A 12,547-nucleotide genomic window follows, 5' to 3' on the forward strand; every position below is an offset into this window, starting at 1 on the left:
CTGCAGCGACCAGAGCCAGAGGGGCCAGAGAAGCAGCCCAGGAAGCAGGTCAGTGCTGGGAGCAGAGTCACAGAAGCAGCCTGCAGAGCAGACCTGTCCTGGGAGCAAAGCTGCAGCAACCAGAGCCAGGGGGCCAGAGAAGCAGCCCAGGGAGCTGGAGGCAGAGCAGCAGCCGTGCAGAGAACGAGTGGTGCAGCTGGGGCTGGAGCCGTCTGGAGCTGGGTGCAGTGAGCAGCTGTGGAGAGCGAGGGGGACCCTGGGCAGCGGGCCCAGCACAGGGAGACGCCTCAGCCAAGAGGCTCTGCAGGCCAGGCTTGGATCGTAACCCCAAGTGTGCTGAGGAGGTTTTATAGGGCAGCTACAGTCTCCATTGTCAGAAAGGAAGGCAGCTGGTCAAAGGAGCTCTCCACAGGATATAGCCACAGACAGCCAAGCCTCAAAGCCAAATATTAATTCACTTCCACAACCTGACTGATGGGGATGTTTGTAAACCACACACCAAAACCACCATTTAGGAGATCCAAGATGCAGACATTCCCCCATTCAAAGCTCACCCCGGCAGTGGGCACTTATACACCGTGCCTCAGCTCTCATCTTTTAAAGTGAGGCCAATAAACCTCTCTCAATGCGGTCAGAACCCGAAATTCTTAAGGAAGTCATGGAGGCCAAGAATTGAAGCTTCAAGAAGTGATTGTTTATAGGGGACTGAGATTATCCAGAATTATCATAATGAACAACTGAATCTGGAATGATGTTAAACTGTATATGTCGGGGCATTGCCAGCAGATCGAGGGACGTGATCGTCCCCCTCTATTCGACATTGGTGAGGCCTCGTCTGGAGTACTGTGTCCAGTTTTGGGCCCCACACTACAAGAAGGATGTGGAGAAATTGGAGAGAGTCAAAAATGAGCAACAAAAATGATTAGGGGTCTGGAACACATGACTTATGAGGAGAGGCTGAGGGAACTGGGATTGTTTAGTCTGCGGAAGAGAAGAATGAGGGGGGATTTGATAGCGGCTTTCAACTACCTGAGAGGTGGTTCCAGAGAGGGTGGTTCTAGACTATTCTCAGTGGTAGAAGAGGACAGGACAAGGAGTAATGGTCTCAAGTTGCAGTGGGGGAGGTTTAGGTTGGATATTAGGAAAACCTTTTTCACTAGGAGGGTGGTGAAACACTGGAATGCGTTACCTAGGGAGGTGGTAGAATCTCCTTCCTTAGAAGTTTTTAAGGTCAGGCTTGACAAAGCCCTGGCTGGGATGATTTAATTGGGGATTGGTCCTGCTTTGAGCAGGGGGTTGGACTAGATGACTTCCTGAGGTCCCTTCCAACCCTGATATTCTATGATTCTATGATTCCTGCTTCAGGGCAATCTCCAACAAAGAGACGAATGTCAGAGGCAAGTTATTCCACTTCTGTTACTACAGTGCTCTTACACCTTTCTCAGAAGCATCTGGTGTTGGTCACTGCCACAGACAGGACACTGGCCTAGATGGACCTGGGCTTTGATCCAGTCTGGTCATTCCAGAAGCGGGTAAAATCCAGAATGAGTTGGAATGGCCCAGAACAGCATTTTAATAAATAAACCTGATTTTGAAGACAGCGGATATAGATAGATAATCTTGAGGAAAATATTCTAGGATTGAGAGTCTATTAATAGCACCTAGTGAGTAACCCATTCTGGCCCAGAACCCTTTTTAAACACCAATAAGGACCTGGAACAGTCTGTTCCAAAGTTGCACAGTTACAAAAATTATACATATAATACAACTGGGTGAGAATAACAGTGTTAATGAAAAAATCTGGTTGAATCCACCTTTAACTGGCCATTCCAGGCAATAAATAGCTTCATTACTAAAACCACTTGTAACACTGAGTTCCAAAGTTGCACAGAGAATGAAAGGATACAGATAACACAAGTAACTGAGAACAAGAAGTAACTGAGAACAACATGATACTATAGAAAAACTCTTTTGAACCAACCTTCGAATGCCCATACTGGGCGATAAATAGCTTTATTAATAAAACCGCCCAGAATACTTGGTTTCAATGTGGCACAGAGGACAAAAAATGATATATGGAATACAACTGAGAGAGCAAAGTAATACCTCCAGAAAAAAAACAGCTGAACTGACCTTTAACTATCCATTCAAGGCAATAAAGGGTTAATTATTAATAAAAACTACCTAGAATACTTGGTTCTGACATTGCACCAACTACAAAAAATAGTGCATATAATAAAACTAAGTGAGAACATAATACTACTGGAACCATGACCGAACCAATCTTTAATACACCTAAACAGAATGAGAATTATTGATTTAAATTATCCAGAACCACATACTCCCAAAGTTAAGGGACAATAAAAATAAACACATAGGCCTGTCTAATACAGAGTCATGTTAGAAAGACTTAATACTTGTCAAACCCCAGTTAAAACTAACTTTTAATATTGTACCACCTTCTGTGCAAGAAAACGTGATGTAATATTAGCCTCAAATCCACCCTCCATACCACCACTGCAAAAAAACCCAGCCACCCCACAATCACTACTATGTACTTTTACAACGGGACTTTGCTTCAGAGAAGGCTAGGAGTCTCATTAACTAGCTCATCCCAGCCTGTCTTGCTTCTGAATTCTCTGCAGGAATAACTGCCAGATCACTTAACCTTTCTTGTCCCACAGACATTTGAGATAGATCTTGATTAACTTTAGCTTGCTGAAAGTCTTTCATTAGCAGGCATGGTTACAGGTAGACAGGGAAAAAAACAAACAAACAAACAAACAACAACCCACAGTGCTGTTTCTGTGGTAGGGAAACTCACATGTAAAGACCTTTTGTGAAAGTGACTAAGGAGATCAATTTGTGCTTCCATTTCTCAATCATCCCTAAAGATTTGCTTGCAGAAACAGGTGAAGAGCTCAATATCAAAAACCCTCAGAGTTTAAATCCTTAGGGCAGAAACTTAGCAAGCAGCAAGCACATTTCTTTAGGTCTTTGCTGGTGATACTTTTCAGTTTGTTGCCTATCAAAAAAAGCAAAATTTTCATTGACTCCGTTGTACTTACACATCCTATCCAATTGTGTTAATACTGTGTATAAGAGGGGGTCGAAAATCTCTCATTCAAAAACTTTTTCAGGAACTGATGACCATCTGACCTTTGCAAGTTCACTTGGCATTACAGTCCTCTTTTAAAATTGGTTCTTTTTGAACTGTGTAGATATTCTTAACTTTTCTCCATGTAAGGTAGCTGTGGTTTCACAAGCTATGAACCCAGAAGATTAACTCCAATAAAGTGGCTTGAAAGCCACCAAGTAAACCGTGAGCCATTTGAATCTCAAGTTCCATATGCTGCAATTTTTTTGCACACAACTTTAATTTGTGATAAGATAATATACCACATTTCAGCCAAACGAATGTAAACTTTGAATTGTTTATTCTCAAGCTATCAGCTTCCAGCTTAAGTTCTGGTGTAAGGATTGTGTGAAGCCTTGATCTCAGCTAATGCACCAAAAACACCCTCAACCTGATTACATAGTGGATGGATTGCCTCTATCTTTGCTCTACCATCTTGTCATATTTTGGTATTTTAACTTAGTGATGATATGCTTTTTCAATACATCCCAATGACCAGTAGAAGCAGAAAAAAGAGTATACAATCTTTGGACAATTCGAAAGAAATAGAACAACTTGGAGAAGATACTCCAATGGTTGTTCCCCAACAAGATTCAATGAATTGGCAACATATAGAACAAAAGACGCATATTGATTTCTCTGCTGAATTTGATTTTGAACACCTTTGTGTGCTGCAGCCATGTGAGTTCCACTGTCATAGGTTTTCCCCCTGCAATCAGCAATATCTAAACCATCTTTTTCAGCTTCTCTACAATAATCTCCATAACGCTCTGCCCTGTTTTGGAGTGGATATCAATGAAATCTACAAAGCTCTCAACTTCGAAACCTCAACATACGTAATACCAGAGACATTTGTTCTGTTCAGGAGTGGTCCAGAGTACAGTTCGACAGAATATAGAAGCATTTAACTTCCCTAATCTTGTTGACAATAGTCCAGTGTGCTTTTCTTGGGATCCTACCAATAAATTCATTTTGAATTCAGTTCAGTAAGTACATCACCAGTGTGGTACAGGTCTTAATAGCTTCCACATGATCTCCCAACACACAATCATACCTTGCAAGCAATTCTAGTAAGCCCAACAAGCTATCATTACAAGATCTGTCTAACTTCTTGTCAGCCAATTGTGTCCAAGAGAGACTGTGTGTCTTCAACATTAATGTAGAATGTTCTATACATGAACACTCTTCATGGGTCGAGATCTTATTAGGGATTCCAACAGAATTGTCAGTTTGTTTGGGGAGACCCTGAAACCTCTGGTGTTCCTGGATCAAACTCATCTCATGCAAAGGAAGACACTTCTTTTTGCTTGGGAACATATTTGTATGGGCTCATCCCCTTGTCATGTTTTCCACTGTTTTGATGTTTCTTGTGCAGCATCAATTTTGTTCTCACTCATCAGAATGGAATCCACGGTCACCGATGCCTCCAGATCATCTTTTAGTCATGTTTTCTTCCTTCCAGATTTGCCTTTTCTTGCATTTGATCTGATTTTTTTCAGAGATGACACTACCTTCTTCCCATTTCCACATTTATCTGTTAACTTCTGTGCAGCCAGGATGGGGCAACATGTTCCAGAAGTGCTGCAGGAACATGTTTCAGTTGGGAATCATTTAACTACATACACCTTTTCCATTTTTACTTCTTTCTGCATAATCCTTTGATTATGAAGCAGCCAGTCTGAGCTCATAGAAATGTTTTTTTTATTTGTTATCAGATCATCTAGACCATCCATGGTCTTTGATTTGCAATTATCTCCTTTTGAGCCAAGCACGTGTTCTGTGTTACACTGCCCATGCTTTATGAAGTACACAATCTTGTCTACAGGCATGCAATCAACTAGGAATTCAATATGATCGGGATTTAACTTGCTATTAGCATGCTTGGGTAACAGATGGTAATTCTCAATGCCACACTGTCCTCCCAAAACTTCTTTTAGCTAGAATGTTTGCAGGCAGTAGAAAGCCAACACCACTTTGTCCATCTTCACTTCCTTCAGCTTAGTTAGCCTCCTCAGCAAGGAATTCCCACTTTTCTGATATATTTGTTGTAATTCCGCTGGTTTTCCAACATCTCCCTTTTTCTTCCAATAGCCATCTTCCAACCCACAGGGGAGTCATGACCAACCTACCCTGTACATTCCCACACGGCTGAGTGGGAAGGGAGTTCCTGCTATATACCACAATGTGGGAACGGGGGTTCTACTATGGAATCTCAGCCAGCGTTACCATAATACAAATAGCTGAAGCAGGGACGGGCACCTAGAGGCCCCAGAGCCACATCCAGCACGGCACATCATTTTATTTGGCCTGCCACTGTGCTTCATACCACTACAACTGGGGCTGGGCCACCCGGAAACAGAGAGCCCCAGCAGCTGGACAGGAACTGCTGCAGGGTCAGGAAGATGAGCCCAACAGGGAGCATCTGCAAACTGCCTGTTCCAGTTGCGGCATGCAGGGCAAGCTAGCTAGAGCAAGAGATACTCCAGAGGGAATTCTGCACCACTGGGCTTGCACAGAATGAATGTCCCCTGCAGATTTCTTTGCTTCCCGGCAGAAAAAAGATTTTCTGACAGGGAAGCAAAGGGAAGCCGCAAGAGCGGTCATGCACCCCCTCCCCAGTAGCACAGGTGCATTGTTTTGGGTACTTGGAGCAGCCAGCAGAGAGGTAAATCACCACTTGGGGGTGCGGGAGGGGCTGGGGATGCCCCCACTGGTGGCTCCTACCCTGCACCCAGCTCAGCTGCTAGTCTCAGCTGGGCTGGGGGCAGGGGAAGACAGGACAGCAAGGAGCAGCCGGGCCAGGTCAGACCCACCACCCAGAAACCTCTCCCAGCTGCAGGAAGCGCTGCACCCCACCCCCATCCTGCTTCCCCATGCACCCAACCCCCCTGAATCCAGACCACCCCATACCCAGAGTCCCCTTCTGAGCCCCACTCCCCCTGCATCCAGACCCCCCCTCCACTCAGACCACCCTCCACTGAGCCCCCCCATAATCAACACCCCACCCCGATGAGCCCCACCCTCCTGCACCTGGACCACCCAGATGAGCCCCGCACACCTGGACTCCCACCCCACTAAGCCCCAGCCAGCTGCACCCAGACCCCCCACACCACCAAGGCCCACTCCCCCAGCACCCAGAATACCCCTGCCAAGCCCCAGACCCCCCTTGCTGAGCCCCAACCACCTTCACCAGTTGAGCCCCATTGTCCCTGCACCCACAACGAGCCCCTGTGCATCCAGAACCCCCCACTACTCAGACACCCCTGAGCCACCCACACCCAGATTGCCTCTCACCCCACACCTGGATCCCCCCACACACTTGGATCTTGCTGGGCTGAGCCTGCCTGCCCAGACCTGGTGCATCTGGCATGGAAGGTAAAGACCCCAGGGTGTTTCTGGGGCAGGTCTGGCCCATGCGCTGTGTCAGGGTTGGGTACAGCCCCACTGTCGAGTCCATGTCCCGGGGGGCGGGGGATCTGCAGGGTGATCTCCCACCTCTGTGCAGCCCACGGCCTGTGCTCCCCACTGCCATGCTACAGCCTCCACATTTATCTGACAAATAAAATTTGCAGAATTTTAAATATTGTGCGCAGAATTTTTTGTTGCTTTGGCGCAGAATTCCCTCAGGAGCAAAGGAATGCGTGCTAAGTGCACGCCTGACCAGGGGCATGCATGGCAAGGAAGCATGTGCAACCTACTTTTCCACACACACCTGGAGTGAGTACAGTAAGCCAGTCAGAGCAAGACTATGTCTGCAAAACATGCCAGGAGCTTGGTCAACCCAATTCCAGCAGGGAGTGTCTGCTAATTTTCATGCCATCTTAGAAATACGCTTGTCGTATCTACTCAGGCTGGGAGAGACATCAGACTTCCAGTCTGATCAACACACGTGCACAACTGTCCAGCACCAGCCACGAATTACCACGATGGTCAGAAACTACTTACAAACTGTCAGGAACTGTACACAACAGTCTGACCTAAGAAGGGACTGTGTGCAAAGTACCAGGCTGCCTACAGATCATGTACAGTAAACTGCTAGTCCAACGAGCGATGGTACGCAAATTCCCAGATGAATATCAGACTTTTCTCCCCTTTTTATCCAATGTGCAGAGAGTGTTGTTCTTCAACAAGTTTCAGTTTAGGACAGAAAAGCTTACTAACTAGGTCTGAAAAATTCCACAGTTTTCTTGGTGCTAACAAACTGGTATGTTGAGAATTTTGTGGTACCAAAGCAAACCTATGTGAATTCTTATTAGCCACACAGGCAGTGATCCCTGCAAGTGCTCCCAAAAGACTGCTTTGGACATGTTCTCCTTCAGATAAATCCAAGAGCTTCCGGAGGCCTGAGCAGCGGCTGGGCCCCCACTGACAGATACCCCCAGCCAGTGCTTAATTTGTAATGAAAGAAGTGTGGGGCTCAAGCAGGTAGGTGCTGGGACTCAAACAATTTTTTTTACTTTCATAACTGATGTGGCAGGCCCAGAGGTGCCGGGGCTAGGACCTGCCGAGCCTGGAGGTACCAGGGGCTCAGCCCTGGCACAAATTAAGCACAATCGAAATCAGAAGGTGCCACAGGCCATCTGGTGCTGGCGACCAGGACAGGCAGCGGGGGGCACCTGGGCGCGCCACCTGACACCCTGGTGAGAGCAAAGGGGCTGGAGCAGGGAGGGGACCGGAGCTGCGGGGGGAAGACGGCGGGGCAGGCTCGCTTTGCAGCCCCCCGTGGCGAAAGGGTTGCCTGAATTCTGCAGCCCCCGGCCGGGCGGGAGGCGGCTCAGCCGGCCCCGGGGTGCTGCCAGCAGCGGCGCCCCCGCAGTGCTGCCCGGGGCCCCCGGAGCAGGCTCGGCGCGCAAAGGCGAGCCCGGCTCGCTGCACCCCCGGCCCCGCGGGCAGCAGAGGCCGCTGCCCCGGCGCCGCACTCACCCAGCGCCGCCAGGCTGCGCACCCCGCCGCGGGGCAGCCCGTGCGAGTCCAGCAGCCGGTACCAGCCGTTGGGGTAGACGGGCGGCAGCTCCCCGGCCCTGCGGCTCCGGCGCGCCCGGCGGGCGGCCTGGTGGCGGCTGCAGCCCGGCTCGGGGAGGTAGCCCACGCGCTCCGGGGCGCGCCGCAGGGCCAGGGGCCGGGCGCACAGGCGGAGCAGGGCGGCGCCCCCGGCCAGCAGCAGCAGCAGCGGCGGCAGCGCCCGGCCCCAGCTGCCGGGGTCCCCGGCGGGCAGCAGGAGCAGCGCCCCCGCGGCGCACAGCAGCAGCGCCACGCTCCGGGACGGCCAGGGCTCCATCGCGCCGCGCTCTGCCCGCCGCGCCCCGCCCCGCCGCCCTTATACCTGCCGGCCGGGGGCGGGCGCTGGCGCGGCTCCAGCCCGACCAGTCCCTCTGGCAGAGCGGGACCGGCAGCCTCCCGGGCCGCAGCGGGCTCCCCGGGCGGAGCGTCCAGTCCTGCCGGGGCAGCCGGATGCCCGTGCGGGTGGGGGCACCAGGGCCGGCCCGCCCGGCGGAGGTCACAGCAGGGCAGCAGCCCTGTCCGGAGCTGGCCCCGAGTCAGACCTGGGGTCCGACTGCCCAGGGATCCTCGGGACCCATAGGTGCTGGAAGAGGGGTGCTGGGGGCGGCTGCACCCCCTGGCTTGAAGTGGTTTCCATCTCATACAGGGTTTCCAGCTCCCCGCTATACAAATGGTTCCAGCGCCCCTGTCTGGACCAGCAGAAGTTGGTCCCAACAAAGCAATAACTTCCCCCAGTTTCTCTGCTGATCTCCTGCGAACAGCCTGGCTACACACCACAGGGGGAAATGCAGGACCCCCTCCCCCTAAAGGTGAGCAGGGGCTCCCTGGCCCTGTAGCTGAGCCTGCAGCCTGGCCTCATCGGGCAGGGGTAGTTCCCTTTTGCCCTACAGGCACAGAGGGGAGAAGTGACTGGCCTCAGGCACCAGCAGCTCATCCAGAGCTCCACCAGAACCAGGAGTTCTGGCTCCCAGCCCCCAGCCCATCTGATGGTTCTTCCTCCCACCTGCTGCTTTGGGTTTTGGGATCCCCTTGATAAGGTAGCAGATTGATACTCAGAACACCTGGGCCCCTTCCCACCTTTAGGCTGTGTAGGCTGTGCCTTGTTGGAGCAGGGACTGTCTCACCCTCTGTCTGCAGCACACCTAGCACAGTGGGGCCCTACCCTAATACATCCCACCTTTCCCTACATCTAGGCAGAGGTTTGTGCCTGGGGTTAACCTCTGCCCTACTACCCCCTTCCCCTCCCCTTTTGTGACCCAGCCCTTCTCCTTTCCTCTAACCAGCTGCCTTACCCTGCCATCTCTGCTGAAACAGGACCCCTCAAAACCTGCTCTCTGCTGTGCCAGCTGCTCTGGACACGAGGGAGTTGGTGCTTATCAATGGAGAAGTGTTTGTCCCCTGGCTGTTTCCCGCGCCCTTTCAGACTGGCAAGGCCTCCCTTGTCTCTCTTTCCCCAGACTCCAGAGTTCTGTACTCGTCACCTCTCACATTGGGAATGCATTGGAACTAGTGACTCCACGGTGCCACCATTGCGCCAGGTTTACTGACAATAGAGATGAGAGGTTGCAGTCCCAGCAGAATAACACTGAATGCCCATGATATCCTCATCAATGGAACTAATCACATTTCACTTGGGCTGGAATTTTTCATGTTTGTGTAAAGACAGCTCCTGGCTGGGTCCCCTGGGGGTGTGCTGAGCCTAGTGGCCCGCGAGGCCAGGCTGAGCGTTTCCCTACCAGGCTCTACCCTGCCATTCTTTGATCCCCAATTCCTTTGGATCCCTTGGCAAGGGGGCAAAGCTAACTCAGGGAGAACAGGTTTAAAAAGCCAGCTCGTAAGTGACCAGAGGAGCTAGCAAACGGGTTTAGAGAGGGAGCGTGAGACCCAGATACACATAAACATTCTCTAAATGTAGGCCCATAATAACCCTAAGTTATGTGCCCTGTGACAGTCATCGCACCACCGTGTGGAGCCATGGATTGACATGCTCGCTTCTCATCTCATTACATAGAGCAGAAACTATTCTGGAATTCTAGGGTCAAGCCTTTGTAAAGTTTACCCTGTTCACAGCATGGTCCAGCACCTCCTTCAAGTTGGTAGGCATGCTTTTGGCAGCAAGTGCTTCCCTATGTATACTGCAAAGCACGCACATTGCCTTGGAAGCGTCTGCTCTGATACACGTCACCGTTCCACTATGCCTCCCAGTCATTGGCTTTGCTCCATCGGTGCAGATGCCAATATATCATGACCAGGTGCTGTGTTGATTTATGAAGCTGTCAAGCAAGATTTATGAAGCTGTCAAGAAAGTCTCCTCAGCTGTTGTTCTGGTAGACGGTGCCTGGCAAACCAAAAAATCCTCCCATATAAATGTACTGCACATACACCAGAAGATGAGCTAAGCCTGCCATGTCCGTGGATTTGTCCAACTGCAGTGCAAAGTACTGGCTGCTGGTGACATGGTTTTCTATGTAAGCAGAGTCAGGATGAGCTCCACCCTGACATCTGGTGGTGAGTTGTGGCAAATTGTGGAAAAGAACTTCAGGGGCTGATCTCATTTGCATAGGCACACCCACCCTGCCTAGCATGAGCCCATAGCTGCCCAAATGGTCACTTTGGCTGTTGTGGGATCCCCAGTTTCTCTGTTATTGGGGCAGGAAGAATAAATTGTAATTATCCTCATTATGTGAATCAAGGACAATGGAACTGTACTTGGCCTTTTGTTATGATGGAGGGACTCGCCATCAACTAAGTAGCACTCGCTAGGCAAGGGACTTGGGGTCCAAAAGTCAGTGAATAGAGAGGCTAGGGATTAATGCCTGGTGGCATGGGGGGGGTCCCTGGTGAGGGCCTTATATGCTAATTGTACTGCTTTCTCTTTTCACTGTAGAATATCAGAGCTAATTTTGATTCTATTAGGAAACTAGTCACAGCCTGCTGAGCTGAATTCACTTTGGGTCAATGGTGCACTAACACTGATGCTCCCATGCTACAGGCTGAAATCACAAAAGAAATAAACTTACTAAAGGCTGAAATCACTGAGTGTTGTGTTAAGTAGTGGGGGAGCCTGAAGATGTATTGTGGAGCAGTTTGCGGGACAGCTGGCAGAGCAGTGTGGCTTGTGGGATGGCTGGAGCAGCTCATGGGGTGTGGCTGGTAGAGAGGAGTGATTTGTGGGACGGCGGTGGAGTGGAGCCCTGTGGAGAGGTGGGGCAATCGGCTTTGGACCATGTCAGGTGCCCCTTAAACCCCCCCCCATCTCCACCCAGGTTGGGAGGTAAAACTCTGCAGATAAACTTTCAAGCTCTGGTGCTGCACTGACCAGGGACAGAGACTTTTGGGTCATTGGACTTTTGGGACTTTGGGTGACTTTGGGTTGCTGGACTCAAGAACCAAAGGGAAAGGGCACGCCCCAAATTGCTTGGGTTGGGTTGTTTTTGCTCATGGGTTGTGTTATGAATCCTGTTGGTGGTGTTTCCCCAACATAATGCCACATTGTTTCTCTCTGTTATTAAAAGGCTTTTGCTACACTCAGACTCTGTGCTTGCGAGAGGGGAAGTATTGCCTCTTGGAGGCGCCCAGCGGGGGTGGTATAGATTTGTCCCAGGTCACTGGGTGGGGGCTCGAGCCGGTTTGCATTGTGTTATTGGAATGGAACCCCTAGATACTGAACCTGGCCCTTGTTGCTGCCAACTCTGACGGGCAGAAGGGTTACATCTAATTGAGTTAGAACATCCTTGGCCATGTCATCAATTCGACGTGATACTGTGTTGTTTGATAATGGCACTAACTGAATTAATTCTGGGCCTTCTCTCCAAGCATAGCACTTACCATGTCTGCAGTCGCAGGCAGTGTTAGCTCCTCTACTATGGCATGAGGTTTTCCTGACTTCACAGCTCTGAAACTCACTGAGTCTGATGCTTCAAGGGCCTTCCTATTGCCAGTGGCAGCAGAGCACAAAACTTTCTTGCCTGCCATTAGCTGCACCCGTGTCCGCTTGAAAAATTCCGGTGGTTTGTCCTTGTGGTGTTCATGTTTTGTTTCCAAGTGTCTGTGTAGAAGAGTCGGTTTTAGGCTGTCACTCGACAGGACTTCACCACATAACACACATTGCAGCTGAGGGTATTCACTGTCTCCAGTCCAAGTAAATCCCATTTGGATGTGCTTTTCTTCATATGTACATTTCTTTGATGTAGATCCTGGTTTGTCCTTGGTGTCCACGTTTCACTTCACAGGCTGAGAGACGTGTGTTGAGTCATTGTCTCACCAGCAGTTTCAGCAAGGGCACTGATACTGGCAACACAAATTTCATCACTTCACTTTTCATCACTGATACTTTGTGTGTTCCTCTTAACATGACCTGTCTTTAGCCACCCGTTGATATTTCACTGTTACAGATATAGTTATAGTGTG

At 50.1% G+C, this 12,547-nt stretch overlaps 1 protein-coding gene across 1 annotated transcript in view; it reads right to left on the minus strand.

Annotated features, from left to right (window-relative positions):
• Positions 1-8,414, minus strand: part of LOC140899375 (cholesterol 7-desaturase nvd-like) — a 47,131-nt gene extending 38,717 nt beyond the window's left edge. Inside the window, exon 1 of the mRNA XM_073314805.1 lies at positions 8,060-8,414. Coding sequence (XP_073170906.1) covers positions 8,060-8,414 — 355 coding nt within the window. The remainder of the gene's footprint in view (positions 1-8,059) is intronic.
• Between the last annotated feature and the right edge of the window lie 4,133 nt (positions 8,415-12,547).

The sequence above is a fragment of the Lepidochelys kempii genome, chromosome 16 (genome assembly GCF_965140265.1).
Source record: "Lepidochelys kempii isolate rLepKem1 chromosome 16, rLepKem1.hap2, whole genome shotgun sequence".
NCBI classification, from domain to species: Eukaryota; Metazoa; Chordata; order Testudines; family Cheloniidae; genus Lepidochelys; species Lepidochelys kempii.